Genomic DNA, 22,864 nt, shown 5'->3' with positions numbered 1-22,864 from the left:
CTGTGGGGCATGCGCAGTCCTCACCCACTGTCCACACAGCTGCCGTGCCCCTCCATTCTGTGTCTTCCCACACCTACTTTCCTCTCCTGCTCTCTCCCTCAACCCATCTCACCTCTCTGTCTCTCTCTTCCCCTTGTCTCTCCTCCCTCACTCAGGTTCAGCTCCCTAACTCTGCTCTCTGAGCTGCTGGGTCCCCCTGCCTCAGGGCCTTTGCTCAGGCTGGTTCTCTTCCTGGAGCAGTCCACAGCACCCCTCCCTTCTTTGGCTACCTGCCTCTCATCCTTTTTGAAAGCGTATCTATCTGCCCTGTGTGTGCATAGTGTAGAGGTGGTTCTCTTCATCCACTACCTGGGTTCGTGGGAGTCAAACTCAAGCCATTGGGCTCAGAGCTGCTGCTCATTCCTCAGTCCTCAGCTTGATACAAGCTGTCAACATATCAGGAGGCTTCCTTGGCCTGACAGGGGATCCTTGGAGTCTGCAGGCTGAGACCACAGCTCCAAAGGGGGGAAAAAGATGAACAACACAGGAGGTTGTCCTCTGGCTACTACATGCAGGTGAACAAGCATGCATTTGTACTTGCATACACCATACATATACACCCAACACACCATGCACACACACACACACACACACACACACACACACACACACACACACATACACACACAACATACCCCACACCTACATACAACACACATACACACAACCTACAACACACATCACACACATGTCCCATACACACAACACAACACACACATATGCCACACACACACACACACACACACACACACACAACGCAACACAACACAACACAATAGTTGTCTAACAATGGAGGGTGTCCGCAGTCACTGGAAGGGAAGAAAGGATTCAGACCCCTCCATTACAGTGGCCGTGCAGGATGTGTGCACTAGGTACCCCCTGAGGTCAGCGAGGTTCTGGGATTTTCTTCACTAATGGTGGTCCTCCAGTGGAACTCAGAAATAAAGGCCATTAGCTCTTTTTCAACAAAAAAGAAAAAAAGAAAAATTAAGCCAAGGCACAGAAGGATGTAAAGAGAAGGAATTAAGAGATTAAAACTCCCTGTGCCCCTACAATCTGGTCCCTCAGGCAAGGGGGACATATGGGACACAGCCAGGACCAGACCCTACAAATCGTTCCTTGAAAGCTCAGAGCTGAGCCAGGCCCCTCTGTCTAGGCTCCAGGCTCTCCTGGGAAGGATGGACAGGATGGAGAAGGAATATTCCACAAAGACCTCGCTTTAAAAAAAAAAAAACAAAACAAAACAAAACACATCCTTAGTGTCTGCTGAGAGATTCCATTGTTGCACTAAGAACCATTTTAGTTGGTTGGTTGGCTAGTTAGTTAGTTAGTTAGTTAGTTAGACGGTTGGTAAAGCACACTTTGGAGCATTTCCTGAGGTGACTGGCTTGGCCCTGTGGGTCTGGCAGGGTGAAGCATGGAAGAGGGATGCTGGTGTGCATTCCGTGTCATCCTTGAGAGAGTGCTTCTGTTGCAGCAGACATCACCAGACTCTGGATCGTTTAACCTTTGAACTTGGCTGTGGACCAGTGTTCTCCAGAGGTGCCCAGGCCTTTGACTTCAGACTGGGACTGCAAAGTTGTCCCCTCTCTGTCTGACAGCAAAGTTCCTTCTTTTGCACCTGTGGAGTCCCCAGCTCTCCTGTCTGCAGGTCACTATAGCAGCCCGGTAGACTCATCTAATAAACGTCTTCTTACCATTGTATATGCATATCCTACAGCTCTGTTTGGTTCCTCTGGGAAATGCTGCCCAATCCAGGGTCTTCCCCTCACTATCTCCAGCCCCTACATGAGACCCAAGCTGAGGACTGTGGGAAGACAGCTGGACATGGAGCAAGGGATGCCAGGATGGCTTCCCAGGTGACAGAGCAGAGAGGCAGGGGGCACACTGTGCCCAGAACACTGGCGAGGACACTCAGAAAGGACGAGGTCCCGAGACCCAGAGCTGAGCCTCTGTCCTGGGGCCCCAGTTGTCTTTCCTTCTGCTCTGTGTTCCCATCTTTCCTCTTGATATCCACACCTGGCCCCACCCCCACACTTCTGTTCTTTAAGCCAGGAGGAAACAGCTCCATCCTCTCAACTGTTGGGAAACTTCTCACTCCCAGAGGAGATTTGAAAAGCCTCCACCCATGTCCTCCAGTGGTGACCCTTCCGGAAGCTTGTCCCTCTGTCCTGCCCAAACACCACCACTCCAATGCTTGCACTCTTGTCTGAGATCTGGGTGCCCCTGAGCTGGCCCCTGAGGCTCTCTGGAGGGTGGTTTAGAACCTCACACTGGAGCTCTGTCTCCTTGGTGAGCACCGAGGGGTCAGGCCTGATTCTTGTTATATTATAAACCCTTTATCTGCCCCTCCCCACCCTCAGAAATCAGGCCATGCCTCCTCACAGCTCTCTCTCTCTGTACAGGGCATTAATAAGCAAGCTTGCTATGACCTGGAAGACTCCCTCGCAGTTGATACCTGGGCCCCAAACATTGAATTGTAACTTCACTTTTAACTAGTGCCTTTCTGCTCTGGGATTTCTGGCATGTAGCCTAAGTAACATAGTGGAGAAAGTTTCCCCACACACACACCCCACAGAACAAGGCTTCCAAAGAAGTGAAGGCTTTTTCTCTTGCAGCCCCGTCATGCTGTCTGTGGTGGTTATCTCTCTTAAGGAAGCTCCTCTGAGGCCCCATCATGGCTGTCTATGGCAACCATGCGGTGGCTCTCCCCAGAACTCTTCCTGAAGGGTAGCTCATCACAGCTTCCTTCCTACCAAGTCTGTAACATCTTCCATTTCTTCAGCCCCCAAACATCAACATTTCCAACTATGGTTCCCATTTCAGAGGTGGGCAAGTGTAGGCTCAAGGGCAAGTTGGCCTAAGGTCACCCAGCAATGAATGCCCCGACTGAGTCCATGGGCCTTTCCTTGGGGAACCTCTGAAATCAAGAAGGGACATCGATTTCACCCAAGGAAAGTTTATTCATAAGCAACAATGAAGGACCCATGATGCCTAGCTGTCCGTTAGAACATAGAAGCCCAAACCTGTGCTTCCCGGGAACTGGAAAGGAAACACAGAAACAGGAAACATGCTGGAGCCCATGTGGGCCTCACAATGACCAGCCTTGAGCAGGCTGGAAGGCAAGGGCCACAGCCTGCAGGTGCTCACTGTGACCACCAGATGGCAGCGGTAGGGCTTATAAATCAGACTGTACTTGGAGCCCCATAGGTCACCTTGGGTGGCTTCTTCCATAAGTGAGTGGCAGCTCTGGGCCAGTGAAACAGCTGGGGAGGGGGGGGAGTGCAGTATGGGTATTTTCAAGTGCTAAGTGGGTAAAAATGTCCAGACTACAGAAATGGCATAGGAACACCAGTAGCAGGCTGGGGTCTCTGCCCCTGAGGCCGGTGGGCAAGGCTAGCTCTTCCTCATGGTGTAGCCCTGGATCATGCTATTGAAGTAAGCTGGAGTGTTGCGCTCTGGGTAGAAAAGGATCATGTAACACTTGGGGCCAAAGTATCCCAAGCTGATGGCCAGGAAGTTGAGCACAGTGACCAGGAGGTCCATGATGGTGACCAGCACTCCATTGTGGACGGACATGAAGGTGCAGAGGGAGATGGAAGAGGTGAAGGAGAAGGTCATGCTGAGGGTGATGAACTTAGCCTCATTGTAGTTGGTGGGTAATTCCTTGCCCATGTAAGCAAAGCTGAATCCCACCACGGACAGCAGCAAGTCCATGCTGGTGTTGAACAGTAGCCCATTGCGGTAATTAGGGTGACAGGAGAGGATCATGGTGTTAGGGTCCTCAGGGTCGGTCCGGCCAATGGGGTTGATGGTGGTGGCCAGCATGTTGGCCGCCACCAGGGCTATCTTGATGCCTGTGATGAAGGCCACAAAAACATAGGGCCCATGGTAACGCACCCAGAAGCCATAGGCTCGTGGCAAGCGTCTGGCCATCTTGAAGACACACACAATCTGGAAGGAGCGCACAGTGATGCAGGACAGGCAGACGGAGAAGCAGACGGTGAAGAAAGCCTGGCGGCAGAAACATGTGAAGACCGTGGGGCGTCCCACGTACACCGGCACCATCCCAAATGCCAGCAGCAGCGGCACCAGCATCAGGAAGCACATGGGGCCACCAGCGGAGCGCACCATGGGTGTCTGGAAATGTCTCCAGAAGATGAGCAGAATGGCCAGCGTGCTGAAGAAGCCTAGGAAAGCCAGTATGACCACCACAATGGTGGGCACTTCGTGCCACTCCAGGAAGGCCAGCTGCCGCTTGAAGCAAGTGATGGCATTCATGTGGGACCACATGGAATCCGGGCAAGGCAAACAGTTAAACTCATCTGCAAGAACCCACAGTGACTCCCATCAGCTGGATCCCCACCTGTGAGTTGCTGTGTCTTCTGGGCCCTGAGCCAGAGGGAGGCAAGGACCCCTGCAGCCTCGCCAGCTGGGTTAAGTCCCTTTCTCAAAGTCACAGAGCCAGTAAGTTACCAAATAAGGATTCAAACCCAGGTCTCCTTGCTCAGAACCCAACTCTAAGACCACTCTGTCAAGATATCGCCCCCTAGTGGGAGAGGCCTGCAACCACATCCTCAAGGGCCTCATTCTGTTAGTGTTTGGTGGGGGGGGGGGTGTTTACATGGGGCGTGTGTGTATGTGTGTGTGTGTGTGTGTGTGTGTGTGTGTGTGTGTGTGTGTGTGTGTGTACACATGGGTATACAGGCTAAAAGACAACATCAGTATTATTCCTCAAATGTCATCCTCTTCCTTCTTTCTTCCCTCTGTCTCTCTGTCTCTCTGTCTCTCTCTCTCTCTCTCTCTCTCTCTCTCTCTCTCTCTCTCTCTCATTGTCTTATTGAGACTAGGTCTCCCACTTGCCTGGAACTCAACAAGTCATCTAAACTGACAAGTGAGCCCCAGGGATCCACTTGTCTCAACCTCCCCAGCCCTGGTTCCAAATGCATCATGCCTAGCTCTGTTTCACATGGGTTCTAGGGAACAGACTCATGTCCTTGTATATGCAAGGTAAGCTCTTTATCAACCATGTGTCCCCAGCCCCATTGAGAGCTGGACACCGAGACAGGTACCAGAGACAGAGAGCTCCGGAGACGAGTAAAGCCTAGCTCCTGTCTGCAGGCCACTGACAACTGTGACAGACGGGTTAGCAGGAGCCTTCAACAGACTTGACCAGCGCTTAGTCAGAGCCCTGCATGATGCTGGGCACACAGCAAGTATTTTTATTCAAAGGTGAAATCGTCAATTCATTTTTAATCAATGAGGTCATGAGAAAGCTTACACTCAACCCGGAACTGTGCTACGCTGGTGTGAATTTTAACCCTGGGCTCGGTGTTCTAGAGAGAGAGTCTTTCAAGTGAGAATTCAGTCATTGGAACTGGGGAGATGGCTGAGTGGGTTGAGGGCTTGGCACACAGTGTGAGGACTGATCCCGGAGTATCACACACCCCGAAACCTGTACTGGGGATTGTGCTTCATGGGAAGCCACAAGAAGCACCAGGCTTGGTCTCTGGCCTTTGGATACTTGCATTCCCCGGGAAGGCCTCAGAGACCCTGGCATAGGGAAGAAACCCTAAAAACTCCAGGACAGGGTAGGGGTGCTGAGCCATGAACAGAAGCCAAGGTCTGCTGAGGAAGTGCCAAGCAGGGGTGACGGGAGCCGTACCTGCAGAGCGGTTGAGGTAGGTGCCTGGTAAGCAATTCATGCACTCAAAGCAGCAAGTGTGGAGACCCACGGGCTTTTTCATTTGCCCAGGCTGGCAGCTCTTGGAACACATGGACATGGGGATCTGGAGGAAGAAGACAAGAGACCCCGAGCCCTCTTTCCGCACCCTCTGAGAGGCCAATGTTTCCCTCACCTAGCAGGATGCTCCTTGGGACAGGGTAGCCTGGCCCTGTCTGAACTGCTGTTAGAACCGGGTCTTTGCAGGACTCTCTTGGCTTGCCTGTCTATGACCTAATCCAACCCATCATCCTCTGGTAAAACACCCAAGGGTTACAACAGAGACTTCCTGGGGATGTAGACAAGATAGCGTGCAACCCTGGGGTGCTGGCAGCCATCTTACCACCAAGAGGATATCATGGCCAAAGAAAAACCTGATCTTGTTGGGGGAGAAGTGAAAGATATCGAGAGATCCTGGGTCTGTCCTTGCCTGAACCACCACCACCTGTCCCGCTAACCTGCTTTCCTGTCACTTAGAGCCCAGGCTCCTGCTTTCATGTCCTTCTGAAATGCAGGGGGCTCAGGTGAACTAGAACACACGGACAGTATTCCTGGCTATTGTCTCTACTACAGAAGAGCCCAGCACAGAAAGGTCATCAAGCATGGACTGAATGGATGGATTATACACAGGAAACAGTAGGCGTGAGGTTGGTGTGGAAGATGATGAGGAAGGTATAGTGTCCGAGCCTGGTGAGGGGAGACACGTGTGGCTAGAGCATGGTAGAGAGAGGAGACAGTGAATTACCTCAGGCAGCCACAGCTCTGGGGTGGGTGAGCAGCCGCCAGATCCTGTGGAGATCATTTTTTGTGACCAAGGAAAACCATCTGTTACAGACGTACACAAGAAGGGGTGCTGTGGGATGGTCTGTATGTCAAATTGCTCTGATTGGTCAATAAATAAAACACTGATTGGCCAGTGGCAAGGCAGGAAGTATAGGCGGGGCTAACAGAGAGGAGAACAGAGAAAACAGGAAGGCGGAGGGAGTCACTGCCAGCCACCACTATGACAACCAGCATGTGAAGATGCCGGTGAGCCACGAGCCACGTGGCAAGGTATAGATTTATGGAAATGGATTAATTTAAGCTATAAAAACAGTTAGCAAGAAGCCTGCCACGGCCATACAGTTTGTAAGCAATATAAGTTTCTATGTTTACTTGGTTGGGTCTAAGCGGCTTTGGGACTGGCAGGTAACAAAGATTTGTCCTGACTGTGGGCAAGGCAGGACAACTCTAGCTACAAAGGGGCCAGGGCTCAGACCAGGGAGCCCCAGAAGAACCCCTTGACACCAGAGCCCATCTCTTTTTGCCTCTTTCAAGTCTGAGGTCTCTGCCTTCATGTCCCCCAACATGCACATACTTCTTGTACTGGTCATCAGATGACATTTCTAGGTTAATGTCTGACCTCCACATGTATATACATACCATGCACCAGCACACATATGTATGCACACCTGCACACACACAAACTCAGGGCATAAACTGATGCCAGATGCTGGCATTGAAGACTAGTATTTTCATGAATTAGATGGAGAGTTTTAAATACCATGGAGAATGCTAAAAGTGCTACACGGGAGAGCTTCACTAGGGCTTTGAGGAAAAAACTGGGCATGGCTGGCTTCCAGCTTGATCATGGGAAGCCTGAAGTCCTCACAGTGAGAAGACAGAAGAGCAAACCCAGAATCAGCAACTCAGATCCCCAGAGAACTGGGCCGTGGAGCCCAGCACAGCCTCCAAAGCTGCAGTCAGGTGCATGAAGAGGGTATTCAGGAACACACAGAGTGTTCCACTTACTGGTAGGAGAAATAACCCCAGAGAAAGCAAATTAATAAAAAAACTTACCAAGCAAATGACTGACTGACTGACTGAGGCTGAATCTTTACTCACTCAGATTAAAAAACAAAACTACAAATACATAAAACAAAAGATGGAATCTCAAGAGAAACCCAAAGATATTATAAGAGACCCCAGAAAAGGAGCATGAAAAACATGTAAGTCTCTGGCACAGCAACCACATATAATGCAAGTATAAACACATACATCCCTAACAAGAGAGACTCCAAATACATAAAGCAAGCAAGAAGCAAAGGAAAATAGAGAATGTCTACTATTTGAAACTGACAGGTGGAAATGTCAACATCATACTTTTGATTAATGCATAGAACTAAACAGAGGATCCACAATGAAGTGGAGAAGTTGACCAATACCATAAAACAACACACTCTACCAGGACACTCTGCCCAGCAGCCGCAGAGCGCAGCATCTTCTCCAATGTGCATGAATCTCCCAGGACGGACACTATCCAGGCTTGGCTGTGATGCAAGTTTTAACCAAATTAAAAAGATTGAAATCACAGTAGACATGTTCTCCAAGTACAGAAAAATCAAATGAGATTAAAAATAAATAAATAAATAAATAAATAAATAAATAAATAAATAAATAAATAAATAAATAAATAAATAGCAGAAGGAGGGGCTGGAGAGGCTGCTCGGAGGTTAAAAGCGCTGGCCGCTCTTGCAGAGGACCATCCTGGGCTACACAGCGGGACTCTATATAAGAAAACCAAGGGGATTGGAGATGTAGCTCAGTTGGTTGAGATTGCCCAGCATTCGTGAAGCCCTGGGTTTGAACCTGGCACTCCATAACCCAGGGATGGTAGGACATGCCTGCAATCCCAGCACTCAGGAGGTGGAGGCAGAAGGATCACATATTCAGTTTCATTCTCTGTTACATAGTGTATTTGAAACCAGCTTGGGTTAGAGACCCTGTGGACAAACTGCCAAACACCAAGCTGCCAAACACCAGGAGAGAGGCCAAACTGGCTCCTGGCCTCTGCAGGGACCAGCGGCACCTCTCCCTCTTCTTCTGCCTCCAGAACCTGAGACAAAGAACTCCCGTGATTTAAGCTCAAGAAAACAGACAAAGACACCAGCCTAGTTGACTCCACAAGCTCAACACTGAATGACCAGCTATAGCTGGAAGGCTATGTAGAGAAAGCCTCGACTACAGACCAGCTGTGTGGACTTAAGGATGTTACACAACTTCTCTGTGCCTTTGGTGTTCTCATCCACACAATGGGGAGAGCAGTAGCCTCCGTCTCTGTGATGCGTAATCCTAACAACTTGATGAAACTTAAAAACTATGGGAATCACCTCTGGGTGTGTCTGAGATGGTGTCTCTAGAAAGGTTTAGCAGAGGAGGGGAGATCCACCCTGGGTGTGGGCACTGTGGGTGTGGGCACTATCGTCCCATGGGCTGGGGTCCTGGGCTGAATAAAATGGAGGAAGTGAGCTGACCACCAGCCTCCATCTCTCTCTGCTTCCTGTCTGTGAATATCATGTGACCAGCCACCTTGGGCTCCTGCTGCCATCCCTTCTCCACCATGATGGACTGTGTCCTTAGCACACACACACACACACACACACACACACACACACACACACACACACCTACACCTACACCTCCTGCGCCCACCCCGAGCAGAAATAAGCCCTTCATTCTTTAAGCTGCTCAGTCAGTCATTTGGTGGCAGCATCAAAGAATGTGCCTAATCCCATCACCTCAGGCTGATATGGGAGTCACGTGCACTTCAGCACAGGGCTGTAAGCAGAGTCCCGCCCCCAGTCCCCCATCTGCTGGAGCTAGAGCACCTTAAACTCCATAGTTCTCCGTTGGCAAAGAAGGACAGGACCACAGGCCCTACACCCCAAATGGAGACCCCACTGGCCGTGACTGATGCATCTCTGAGGGCCCTTCTTGACAAGCGCCCAGGCACTACTACCCTCCAAGCTGACCGTGTTGTTGGGGGTGTGCCAGGACACATTGTGGATGTAGGTCATCCTCTGCTGGATGGGGGAGTAGAAGGCGATGCTTTGGAAGGGGTTCTGGCTCAGGTCCCACTGCCACTGGATGATGTCCAAGAACATTGGCATGTCCCCCTGTTGGTCGAAGAAGAGCTGGTTGCCCAGGAGGGTGAAGTTGACATGCCAGAGCTCCCTGAGTAGCTGGAGGGGTCAGAAAGAAGGGAAACAGAGCTGGCATCAGAGATGGGACCAGACATTTGGGAGTCTACCACCCCTGCACTGGCCTCAACACCTGTCAAATGTGCGCGTCAAGCTCTGGGGGAGCATCGGTCGGCGGGTAGTAGGTGACTTTGGAACCTGGTGTGCCTGGAGCTAGGCCTCATCCCTGCCACACTCCTGAAACTTTGGGCCTCTTGCTCAACCTCTCTGGACTCCAATTTCTTTTCTGCAAAATGGAGGCAGCAGGACCCTGTCTTCTGGGCTCTGGAGCCACATTAGAACCTTAGAATGCGGGCTAGAGAGCTAGCTCAGTGGTTAAGAGCACTGAGTGTTCTTCCAGGGACCTGGGTTCAATTCCCAGCACCCATATTGCTGCTCACAACCACCTGTAACTCCAGCTCCAGGGGATCCAACGCCCTCTTCTGGCCTCCATGGGCACTACACACATGTGGTGCACATACATAACACTCATATAAATAAAAATTAAGGAAAAAAAACTTAGAATAGTAGCAGAGAATATTGCTTTCTCACCTTCCCCTCCCTAGAAGTCACCTGGGGTGTCCCTCGGGGGTTTTCTCCACTGCAAATATCATCTGGAATTTTCCCTGCACTCAGTCCTTCCCATTCTCCCACACCACAGGGTCAGCTCTTTCGGAGTCCATCTCCCCAAACTGGTGCTGGCCAGAAGGTGCTCTGAACAGAGCAGCCCAGGCCTGAGTTGCAGTCCTTGCTCTGCAGTTAGTTGGCTTTGTGACTCAGTCTCCCTAGGTGTGAAAGAACCATCACGATGCATCCTAGCGGGCACCTGGCAAGCGGTGAAGCACCGCTCTGAATGCTGACACAGGCTACCAGAGCCTCAGCACTCAAGAGTCAAATCCAGCCGGTAACCAAACACCTTTCAAAGAACTGCACATTTCAGAACGTAAGTACTTAGAGCAGTGGAACTAAGCTCTGAGGATATGCGGCAGAGACACGTGGCTGAGATAGAACAAAGCTGTGTTGTTGTGTTGATGTACCCGTGTGTGTGTGTGTGTGTGTGTGTGTGTGTGTGTGTGTGTGTGTGTATAGTGTATATGTCGGGGGGGGCATGCCTGTGCACCCGCACAGAGCCCAGAGGAGGACATCAAGTGTCCTGCTTTGTCACTGTCTACCTTATTCCCTTGAGACAGAGTCTCTCACTGAACCTGGAGCTTAGTTGGCAGCTGGCGACCCCAGCAATCCTTCCATCTCTACCCTCCCCAGCACTGGGGTTACAGACACACACAGCCAAGTCCAGCTTTTTCTTCACCCATATCCTGAGTCCCTGAGCACGGCAACGGTGGAGTCGGTCCCTGCAAGGTTAGGCCCTCACCTTCCATGGGTAGACCACTTCCTTGATGCAGCTGACCTGGTTGCAGCGCAGGAACCTGTGCAGGGCGTGGGCCACCGCATAGACTGCAGAGTACACACTGTAGACCACACGCTCCCCAGAAAGCATCAGGACGTTGTTGTAGGACTCGGTGATGTTCAAACAGGCATCGCAGTCCTGGTTGCACGTGGCCCGTGGGCTGGTCTTGTTGGGTATGGGTTGCGTTGCCTTGGTATGGCGCACTCGGAACTCGCTAAAGCCAGGGATGGAGACCCTCTGGATGGTGATGCCCAGGAAAGTGCCCGTGTGGTGCAGCCCTGTAAGGTTGTGCAGAACTGGGTCGATAGACCAGGACTCGGAGGCGATCCACACGAGGCCGGTGAAATTCCAGCGCAGCACCTCCCGGAAGAAGTTGTGCAGGGCCAGCTCTGGCGAGAACACCACCACAACACGGGCTGTGGTCCGCTGCAGCTTTTCTAGAATGTTGTCCAGTTGGCTCTGCTCCTCGGGCCCCATGACCTGGCTGGGTTCGGGTGTGGGCAGCACCTCCTGGAAGGCGATGCAGATGTCACCTGTTCTGATCAGACGCTGGCTCAGCAGCTGGCCGTTCTCCCGGCCATAGTCATCGTTGCTCACCAGTACCACAATCCAGTTCCAGTGGAAGTGAATCATCAGTTGCACCATGGCCTCGATGTGATGGCTGGCACTGGGCACTGTGCGCAGCATCGCTGGGAAGCGCCGCTTGTCCCGCAGCTTGTCGGAGATGGCGCTGTATGTGACCTGCCGGAGTGAGGTATTAGAGGAGGCGCTCCACCTGACATCATCACCCTGGTGACATATGGGGACACATACATGCCCAGGGATGGGTTTACACTGTCATCATCATGGCCACCTTAGTAAATATGAGACCGTGCTATGTACTGTGACTTGTCCGAGCGACCCACATCAGTCTCCTCATCACCTACTGCCCCTGACAGGGCATCTATTGCGTGTCACATCCTGGCTAGGTGGTACACATCTGTCTCCTTCCCACCACTTAGGAACCCTGACTGAGCTCCTACTGCACATCCTGAGTGCCATTTTTATCTTCGCAGGGCATCCCAGCCTCACCATTGGCCACATGTCCTCCTAGACCCCAACTGAGGCTTTGTTCCCCTCACTGGCTACCCCATCTCTTTTCATGGTTCCTTCCCTCTGCTGTGACCTTATAGTCTCAGTGTACCCCTAAGTGCAGGCTCCCAGCCTCAGTTCTCCTCCACCACCCTTGCCTTCCTCACAACTCTCATTCAGCCTTTTGTGTAAACATTGTTTCAAGCCAGAGACACCATCATCCAGCTCTGGCTCCAACCTCCCTCCTGAACCTCAGGGGTGGACTTGAAAATGTCCACCTCCCATCTCGAACTTGACCTTTCCAATCCCAGACTCTGGCTCTTCTCTGAGTCCATCCAGCATCTTCCCACGTGTCTGTAAGTGTTGAGAGCATAAAGATCTTTTTGTTCATGGATCATTAGAGAAACCAGGAGTGTTAATCACATAGGGGTGTCTTCTCAATGGGAGAAATCAGATGAAATACCTCCAGCAAGTTGAGTGGATTTTGTTAACGACTTGACAACCTCTTTGCTATCTGTGGAGGCAGACCTCACCCACCTTTTGCTATAGAGGAAGATCTCACCCAAATCCCCCAGAATGTTTATGCCAGACTTTTCCTCCCTAGCTCCCAGTTAACAGAACCCTTAGGGGAGAAGTCACATGTACTGCTGACTGCTATGCTATTGGTCAGAGATCACACTAGATTCTAGGACTGTTAGCTAGAACCCACCATCATGGTCACAGGTACTTTGTAAAGGAGTTTCTATGTAGTTACACCTTAAGCTTTATTGTGAATCTGGGATGGGAATGATTGTTGCCTGGAAACTTTTCCCAAATCGTACTGTGTTTTAAATATTCTGACAATGAACCACCTGGCACCGGACTTCCTGAAGTCCGATCCAAGTTGAGGAAGTCAGTCTACACTGTATTTTCATTCTCATCTCTGCCTGCATAGACACCTGCAGGGTCCCCCTCACCTAGGGAATCCATCCCTTCCAGTTTTCAGGCCAAAAGCTTTGGTGGCATCTTTGGCCTTCTGCACACACCACAAACTCACCAGCCAGTCTTTTCAGTGGTCCCCTGAGGGTACCCACCCATCACCGACCTCCCCACTCCATCCCAGAACCATCCTCGTGGCCTCTGCTTCCCTTTCCTCCTACTTTCCTCCAGGCCCTGGCTCCGCTCACCCTGTTGTGTAAGCCCATCAGGTGTCTCTTACCATCACATCTGCCAGCCTCTTGGAATGCCCTCCTCCCGGCTGCTTGCATAGCTCCCCTAAGCCCTGGAGCCTTTGTCCTGTGGTCAGCAAACCCACCTGATCGCCACGCTGAAAAGTCCAGTTGTCTCAAGCCTGCCTCAGTCTCCACCCTTGCTACTCTGCCTTTTACCCATAGCACTCCTGACATTGTGCATCTCTCATTTATCTGTACGTATCATCTGTGTCTTCCTGTAGGAAACAGACTGCACGCAGGCAGGAATTTGTGCCTGGTTCCCAGGTGTTTCCCCAGCACCCACAACCGTCCCTGGCATACAGTAGGTGCTCAAGGGATGAGCTCAGTCCTGGACCAGACATTGCACATCAAAATGTAAGCACATAGTTAGCACCTACCATGTGTCTGACCCTGCTCTGGGTACTTTACAAGGTAAGAGCCACAGCAGCAAGTCCAGTACTAGCGCCAGCCTACTGTGTGCCAATCTGATCTTTAGTTAGTATTCTACAGCTGTGCTGGACTGGGCGCTTTCACCCATGTGGCTGGTGATGGACGGACAGCAGTCAGAGCTTTGCAAGATGGCTGAGAAGGAAAAGGCATTTGCCTCCACACCAGAGGATGAGCTCACTCTTCCAAGATCCACTTGGTGGAAGGAGAGAATCAGCTTCCACAGACTGTCCTCTGACCTCCACACACGTGCCATAATACATGCATGTATTCTCTCCCCAAAAGTAAATGAAGATGTGACTCAAAACAACTTAAAGATGCCAGGCATGGCAGGGCACTCCTTTAGTCTCAGCACTCAGGTGGCAGAGGCAGTTGGATCTCTGTGAGTTTGAAGTGTCAGCCTGATCTATATAGTAAGTTCTAGGACATCGGGGCTATGTAGAGAGACCCCCATCTCATGCCCCACCCCACCCCCAAATTTAAAATATAAGTGAGACTATCAGCACTTTTTGGGTGTACATGTGTGTGTGCATGATACATGTGCACATGTGTGTATGCACACACATGTGTTGAGCATGTGTGTATGGGTTCATGTGCACATGTATGGAGGCCAGAAGGCAGCGTTAGGTGTCTTCCTCAATCACTGTCCACCCTGTTTTTGGAGATAAGGCCTCTCAGTGAACCTGGAGCTCACTGAGCAAGACTGGCCATCCAATGAGCTTAGGGAATCCTGTCTCCACCATCCGCAGTCCCCGGTGCTGGCCCTGGTGTTTTACGTGGGTGCTGAAGATCCCAACTCAGGTCCCCATGCTTGCGCAACAAACACTTTACCAACTGAGCCATCTCCCCAGGCCCTGGAGGCACTCCTTGAGGGCCTGCTGTGAGTCAGGTTTTGTGCTAGGCAATTGAGCAAGCTAATTCTGAATGCTCTTTAGTTCTCATTCCTGAGAAAGATGCAGTTGGTGGGAACGATAGCATTGCAGGCCACCTACTGTGTGCTTCAACCCACAGAAAGTCCTGGGTGGAGCTTCATCAGCCCACTTTACAGATGGGGAAACTGAGGCTCAGAGGGTGAAGAGATTCACCACAGGCTCCAGTTAGTCAGCCTGCCTCCTGTGCTTGAACTGCTGCCCGCCCCTGCTCATGTTCCTACCATGGCTGACAGGGAAGAGCTCCTCACCCTCTGCCCCTCTCCCAGCCACATCTCCCAGGAATCACCTGTGGAATGAGGAAATGGGAGAGGAGGTTGGACACAGTGATGGCAGACTCAGAGTTGTCTGGGCCAATGACAGCCACCACATGGGGCATATAGTGGCTGTAGTCTTGGAGGATGGGCAGGAATTCATCATCCTGTGCCAGGAAGTAGAGCCCAGGATGGACATTGTTGGAGTGGTAGCACACATCCACCATCTCGTAGCCAAGCAGCACGCCCGGTAGCAGAGTGCTGCAATTGTTGATCTCCTCCACAGCGAAGCGCATGGCCTGCATGAGGTTGTAGCCCAGCACCTTCATGTCGTACCTGCAGGGCCACACACTGTGAGGGCAGGTCCCCAGGGAGGGGAGGGGCTCACACTGTGAGGGCGGGTCCCCAGGGAGGGGAGGGGCTCACACTGTGAGGGGCGGGTCCCCAGGCAGGGGAGGGGAGGGGAGGGGCTCACACTGTGAGGGGCGGGTCCATAGGGAGGGGAGGGGCTCACACTGTGAGGGCGGGTCCCCAGGGAGGGGAGGGGAGGGGCTCACACTGTGAGGGCGGGTCCCCAGGGAGGGGAGGGGACTGTGATGATGATGATGGTGGTACTGGTGATAATGATGGTTCCCCACACAGGAAAGCTTGACAAGGAGTATTACAGAAGATTCTGGCATTTGCCACATCTTGTCACCACTGTCCCTGTGTCCACACTGTGAGTCCTATGACTTCTACCATTGTCCACCCGTCATTGTCCTGATCTCCTCCGTCACTGCCATCCCCACCGTCACCATCATCTCTCCCTGTCCCAGCACCACCACTGCCATCCCTGTTACTGTGATCATCACCACCACCACCATCACCACATCATTACCATCACTGCCACTAACAACATCAGCATCGTTGCTACCATCAGTACCACCACACCGTTACTATCACCGACAATGACACATCACCACCACTGCTACCATCACTACCATATACCATCACTACTACTATACCACTGTCAACACCAACACCACCGTCAGGAACACCATCACCACTACTACCACTATTTCTACCATTATACCACCCCTAACAACAATCACTACCACCATCATCACCACCACCACCATCACCACCACATCACTATCACTGTTGCTACACCATCACCACTACCACCACCATCACTAATAGCACCACTACCACCATCACTACTATATGCCATCACTACTACTACACCACTATCACCAATAATACCATCATTACCACCATCACCACCATCACCACCACTACATCATCACCAACATTACTGCCACAACTGCTATCATCACCAACACCATCACCACTGCTATACCATGACCACTACCATCATCACCACCATAAACACCATTATTATAACTGCTAACAGTCACTATCAACACCCCCACCTTTAAAACAATACAATAACCATCAACACCACCATTACCAATACTACCGCCACCACGACTACCGTCACCACCATCACTATAACTACGACAACCACGACCACCTCACCGCCACCGTCCTTGTACCCATTTAACTACCACCATTATTGCTGCAGTCAACATTACTAGTGTCATTACCATGTCGCTGCCACTGGTCCTGCCAATCATTACAGACCTCATCACCATCATCATCATCACCATCATCATCGCAGGCATCAGAAAACCTAGCACCATGCCCGGTGCCATCACTGCACCATCCTCCCCAGCCTCAAGTCCATACACCATCCTCCTCCTCGTCATCTAAGTGGGGAATTCCCACCGTCAACCCTTCGTCAGTCTTTCCTCTCTCCCTCCCTCTTTCCCATCTCCCAGAACGTTCCACCACCTGGGCAAGGTCAGGATGGCTCCCGTGTGCACTTGGTCTCTAAATGGTGCTGTCACCCCAAATGGTTCACGGAGGGAGAAGGACTCTCCAAGCCTGGAGCACTCCCTGTCTCCCCAGCCACAACCTTGGAAACTGCAAAGAGCTCCTCAGTGTCCAGTGTCTGAACCCAGTACTCAAACACCACCACACAGAGCCTGGCATCTAGACAAGGCTTTGACATGGTCTTACTGGGGCTCCCACAGGTAGTGGAGGATGGCTTTGGTGGTGACCCTGTGAGCTTAACATCCTGTCTTTCCAGGGATGTAACAAAGGGGCAATCCAGATCTCAGGATTACAAACACAACTGCTTGAAATTTCAGCAGCACAGACCGTGCAGGGGGTGGGGGGCACTGGAGACTAGCAGGCTGGGTCTAGGATTGGGGGGTTGGCAAAGAATGAGAAGCATTCTGGGCCCTGGCCCGGCCTTCTGAGGACTCTGCTTTCCCTGACCCTGACTCCATGCCCACCCCGCCACCACCCGCAGCTTCAAGTGGAGACTCACTCATTGCACTTGGGCACCTGCAGGTAGCTGAGGTGGGAGATGCTCTTCACATTGGCGTGGAGAGAAAAGAGGCCACCCAGGAGGTAGTCCCCAGCCAGGTGGAAGTCGGAGTTCTCTACCAGCTGGACTGGCTTAGTCAGAATATGTAGTAGGAGAAACAGCAAGTGGAGTGTCCTTGCCTGGGGCCCCATGACAGCGAAGTAATGCTTTAGGAGATGCCCCTACCTCACCGCGGAGCCTGCCACCCCACACTGAGATTTGCACAAACATTTACATAGTAATGATCCTGCCTGGGGACAGGTGGACAGCCGTAAGGGCTCTGGGGAAGGAACAGTTCTGGGGCAGGATACAGTTCTGGGGCCAAGTGGGGCCTGCACACCATGGGAGGACAAGGCGTCTTCGTGATGTGGCCACACCCAGCCTGAGCTCATACCTGTGTGGTCACTGGCTGTGAAGGTGACAATCAGCCATGGTGGACACGCAGAGCAGATAGAGAAGGCAGAGGGGATGGCCATGGGCACAGTGAGCCCAGCCTGGCCCATTGGTTTGGTGTCTCCTTTGGCACACAAAGAGAAGAAGTAGGCCTACCATTTGGCATGCCCAATGGACAGAAGGGGCTGGGGTAGGAACCAATGGCTGCCCAAGCACCTTTCCCCACCACCTCCCACTCTGCGCCCTCAAGACCCTTATACCCTTTCTTGTCTCTTCAGTTCTGGTCTCCACCCCTACCCCCTCCTCCTGGACACACTGGGTGCTGTGCTAGCTTAGGGTGCAGAGGGGTGGGCCTTCCCCTAGGCAGGGTCCACAAGCCAGTCTATCTTGTTCGGACGTTGGGCAGGGACTACTGGAGAGGTCTGCACTGGTTGCCCACAGGCTGGGCCTCCACAACTCCTCATTCAGCCTCATGGGATGTTAGAAGACATCTCTAGAGTGGCTGGACATGGTGGTGTAGGGCTGGCATCCAACACTCAGGAGATGGAGCCTTGGCTATACAGAGCACTGGTTAGATTTTGTCAACTTGACACCAGCTACAGTCATCTGGGAAGAGGGACCTCAACTGTGGAATTGCCTCCATCACACTGGCCTGGGGGCAGACCTCTAGAGGGATTTTCTTGATTAATGGTATATGTGGGAGGGCTCAGCTCACGGTAGGAGATGTTACCCCTCAGCAGGGGGTCCTGGATGGTATGACAGCGAACTGAGTGAGCTGTGGGTAGCAAGCCAGTAAGCATCATTCCTCCACAGCCTCCACTTCAGCTCCTGCCCCCCAGGTTACTGCTCTAACGCCCCTCCATGACGGACTACAACCTACAAGCTGAAAAGAATTGTTTCCTTCCCCCAAGCTGCTTTAGGTCCATATTTTATCGCAGCAACAGAAAAATAACCAGGACAGGGAGTTTGGGGCCATCCTGGGCTACCTGAGACCTCAAAAAAAAAAAAAATCTGAAGAGGTAATGAGTGGGGCACTCTGTAGACCTGGGATGCTTCCTGCATAGGGATGAGAGCATCACTCCCCTCCTCACCTCTAAGCATCTTCCCCGCCCCCCCACCCCGTTTCTCATCTGTGAAAGGTAGCTAAGCCCCACTGCCATCACAGGCCGCCATGGACTAGACTAACTGGCGGGATCATGGGGCCCATAAACAGGTCCCTGTCCCCACTGTGTGTGCAGCCTCCAGGACAGATACTGAGGCTGAAAGGTCCTCACTCACCAAGCGTCCCACGCTGCAGGCTGCCACCCCAGAACTTTGTCTCCCAAATGTTTCATTTGGTCCCCAGCTGCTGAGAAGTGTCAGACTTGAAGGGTCAGGGCTGAGACTCCACCCTGGGCAAGAAGCTGCAGAGGGGTCCCGTGGCTTAACATCCAGGGATGTAAACCGAAGCTTGGCCGTTTCCTCTTGTGCTGGTATCCTGTCACCCACCTGTCCTTCACTGTCCTCATCAGGGAAATGGGTGGGATAGGACACACTCGATGAGCTACGATGAAGGGTGAGATCGAAGTATTTTTTACTAATTAACTTACTGTGTGTGCAAGTGCGCACACACACACACACACACACACACACACACACACACAAACGTGCTAGGATGAGTGATGGAGGTCAGAGGACAGGTTGCATGAGTGGGTTCTTGCCATCTACCATAAAACTCAGGTTGGTGGCAAGTGCCTTTACCCTCTGAACCATCTTGCCAGCCCAAGGCTCAATTCTCTAAAGCCAATTCTCAGTCCAATGCCAGACACAGAGCCTGTGCTCTAGACCAGCCTGGCCTGGGCTCTCTGCACCCTGGGATGACGGAGGCACTGGACTGATGCACAGACTAAGGAAATGAAGACAGGGCTGGCTGAAGGGAGCAGGTGTGGACCCTGCCATTTCCTCTGCCCCCTCCTGCTGAAGCTCCGGGTCACAGCATCCAGGAGGGAGCAGATGGTCCTTCATTTCCTTAGAGCATATGCTTGAGTGACAGTGTGTGCAGCAGTGGCGGCAGGGACGTCCGGCCACAGTCAAATGGTCCCTGTCCAGGCTCAGGGCTGGGGCTGGGGCCCTGGCCACAGCAGGGAAATGAAGGGGCTCTGTGGGTGACCGCAGACATGGGGACTGACAGTATTGACCATGCAAAGCCTCAGGAACCCAAACGGGGAGCGTGGCCTTGAAAGCCAACAGCCCCAAGTCTAAGGGACCACTGATGGCTTTGAGTCCCTGCAGTTAAAAAGGAAACATCATGGGAGGGTCATCTAGAGACAGTGACAGAAGAGCCGAGAAGCCAGTGACCTCATGGAGAAGACTGCCAGGAATACAGACTTGAGATCAAATCTGCCTTCCACTGTCCCCACCACCTCTGACCTCTACAATGGCCTGGTATGGTCACTGGGAGAGAGGATTTTCCAGAGGGCTGATGTAGGGCTCAGTGGTAGAGCACTTGCCTGTCATGTGCTAGAGTCCAGGGTCCATCTTCAGAACTGTAAAAGCTACTCAGTATGCCCCTGAGTAATTGGCACCATTCATTCAAAAACATAAACAGAGTTAAAAATGCCATCCTTCCCTTCTGTGAGTCACAGCCAGGGCATCCATGTTACTTCCACCTAGAAGGGAGCTACTGTGGCCAATCAGCTTGAACCCAGAGCTTTGCACATGGGCAGGGTCCCTTACTGGCTCCTTCCAGCAGGTGTGATTGATTCCTTGTACCCCAAGGAGGTACAACACCAGGTGTGGACACAGGAGTACAGCAGAGACATATCTGGGTTCACCTCCCAGCAACACCACTCTCCTGGTGTGGTGGTTTGAAAGAAAATGGCCCCCAAAGGGAGTGGCACTACTAGTAGGTGTGGCCTTGTTGGAGTAGGTCTCATATATGCTCAAGATTGTGGTGGTATTGTGTTCCCCAAAATATTGTCCACTCTAATAAACTTATCTGGGGTCAGAGACAGAATAGCCACAATATTAAACATAGAGGATAGGCAGTGGTAGCACATGCCTTTAATCCTAGTATTCCAGAGGCAGAAATCCCTCTGGATCTCTGTGAGTTCAAGGCCACATTGGAAACAGCCAGGCATGGTGACACATGCCTTTAATCCCAGAAAGTGAGCCTTTAATCCCAGGGAGTGATGGCAGAAAGTGGAAAGGTATATAAGGCGTGAAGACCAAAAACTAGAAGCATTTTGGCTGGTTAAGCTTTCAGGCTTTCGAGCAGCAGTTCAGCTGAGATTCATTCTAAATGAGGACTCAGAGGCATCCAGTCTGAGGAAACAGGATCAGCTAAGGAACTGGCAAGGTGAGGTAGCTGTGGCTTGTTCTGCTTCTCTGATCTTCCAGTATTCACTCTAATAACTGGCCTCAGGTTTGATTTTATTAATAAGACCTTCTGAGATTCCTGCTACACAAGATACTACCCAGTGAGACAGACCATTTCCTTTTGCCTGCAAGATGTAGGACTCTCAGCTACTTCTCCAGCACCATGTCAGCCTGCACACCCCCATGTCCCACCATGATGATACTGGACTGAACCTCTGAAACTGTAAGCAAGCCACCTCAATTCAAGGTTTTCTTTGTAAAAGTTTCCATGGTCATGCTGTGTGGTGATACTGTGTTCCCCAATATATTGTGCACCCTAATAAACTTATCTGGGGTCAGAGAACAGAACAGCCACTAGATATAGAGGCCAGAAAATGGTGGCACACACACCTTTAATTCTAGCATTCCGAAGGCAGAGATCCATCTGGATCTCTGAGTTCAAAGCCACACTGGAAACAGTCAGGCATGGTGACATACGCCTTTAATCCCAGGAAGTGATGGCAGGAAGCAGAAAGATATATAAGGCGTGAAAACCAGGAACTACAGCCTGGTTAAGCTTTTAGGCTTTTAGCAGCAGTTCAGCTGAGATTCATTCTAGATGAGGACTGAGAGGCCTCCAGTCTGAGGAAATAGGATCAGCTGAGAAGTTGGCAAGGTGAGGTTAGATCTGTTTCTCTGATCTTTCAGTGTTCACCCCAATAACTGGCTCCAGGTTTGTTTTTATTAATAAGACCTTTTAAGAATCATGCTGCAGGGGCTGGAGAGATGGCTCAGAGGTTAAGAACACTGACTGCTCTTCCAGAGGTATTGAGTTCAATTCCCAGCAACCACATGGTGGCTCACAACCATCTATAATGAGATCTGGTGCCCTCTTCTGGCCTGCAGGCATACATGCAGGCAGAACACTGTATACAAAATAAATAAATAAATCTTAAAAAAAAAAAAAAAAAAAAAAAAGAATCATGCTGCAATGGTGTCTCTTCATAGCAATAAAAACCCTAACTAAGACAGCTGGGAAGTACTATGTCAGCTCTGCCTCAGTTTCCCCATCTGTAAAAAAGGAGTGAGGCTGTACTTGCTAGTGGGAGCTGGGAGTACAGAGACACATAGAGTCCTTGATATGTGTATTAGCCAAGGTTTTCCAGGAACACAGAATCCATGGGGTACAGAAAGGGGAAAGAGGAAGATATGTATGAGGAGACAGATGGAGGGAGGATGAGAAGGCCTGGGAAGAACTGTCTCCAGAGGGTAGTCTACTGGTAGTCTACTGAGCCTGGGTGAGCTCATCTACTGTTCTATTTCAGCACCGAACTGATCAGACAAGGCCCATTCACACTATGAAGAATCTGCTGTGCTTCCTAAAGCCAGGCATGGAGACACACGCCTGTAAACCCAGCACTCGGGAGGCTGAGGCATCCGGATTCGAGACTAATCTAGACTACACAGCAAGACCATGTCTCAAAATAAACACACTGGGGGCTGGAAAGATGGCTCAGTGGTTATAGTGCTCACTGCCCTGCCAGACAGCTAGAGTCTGGATTTGAGTACCCACATTGCACAGCTCACAGATGCCTCTAACACCAGTCCCAACTGTTTTAATCTCCCCTTCTGGCTTCTCTGGGCACCAGTACACACATGCGTAC

The 22,864-nt window shown here is 51.4% G+C and overlaps 1 protein-coding gene across 1 annotated transcript; it reads right to left on the bottom strand.

The window, feature by feature from the left end:
- Window positions 1-3,435: 3,435 nt before the first annotated feature.
- Window positions 3,436-17,623, bottom strand: Tas1r2 (taste 1 receptor member 2). Its single transcript, XM_059256231.1, has 6 exons — window positions 17,433-17,623; window positions 15,094-15,394; window positions 11,132-11,908; window positions 9,553-9,762; window positions 5,705-5,828; window positions 3,436-4,364 (listed from the first exon to the last, which is right to left on the bottom strand). The coding sequence occupies exons 1-6, from the start codon at window positions 17,621-17,623 to the stop codon at window positions 3,436-3,438; spliced, it is 2,532 nt and encodes an 843-aa protein (XP_059112214.1).
- Window positions 17,624-22,864: the final 5,241 nt, after the last annotated feature.

Source organism: Peromyscus eremicus, chromosome 2 (assembly GCF_949786415.1).
Source record: "Peromyscus eremicus chromosome 2, PerEre_H2_v1, whole genome shotgun sequence".
NCBI classification, from domain to species: domain Eukaryota; kingdom Metazoa; phylum Chordata; class Mammalia; order Rodentia; family Cricetidae; genus Peromyscus; species Peromyscus eremicus.
This window is presented reverse-complemented; position numbering and strand designations above follow the sequence as displayed.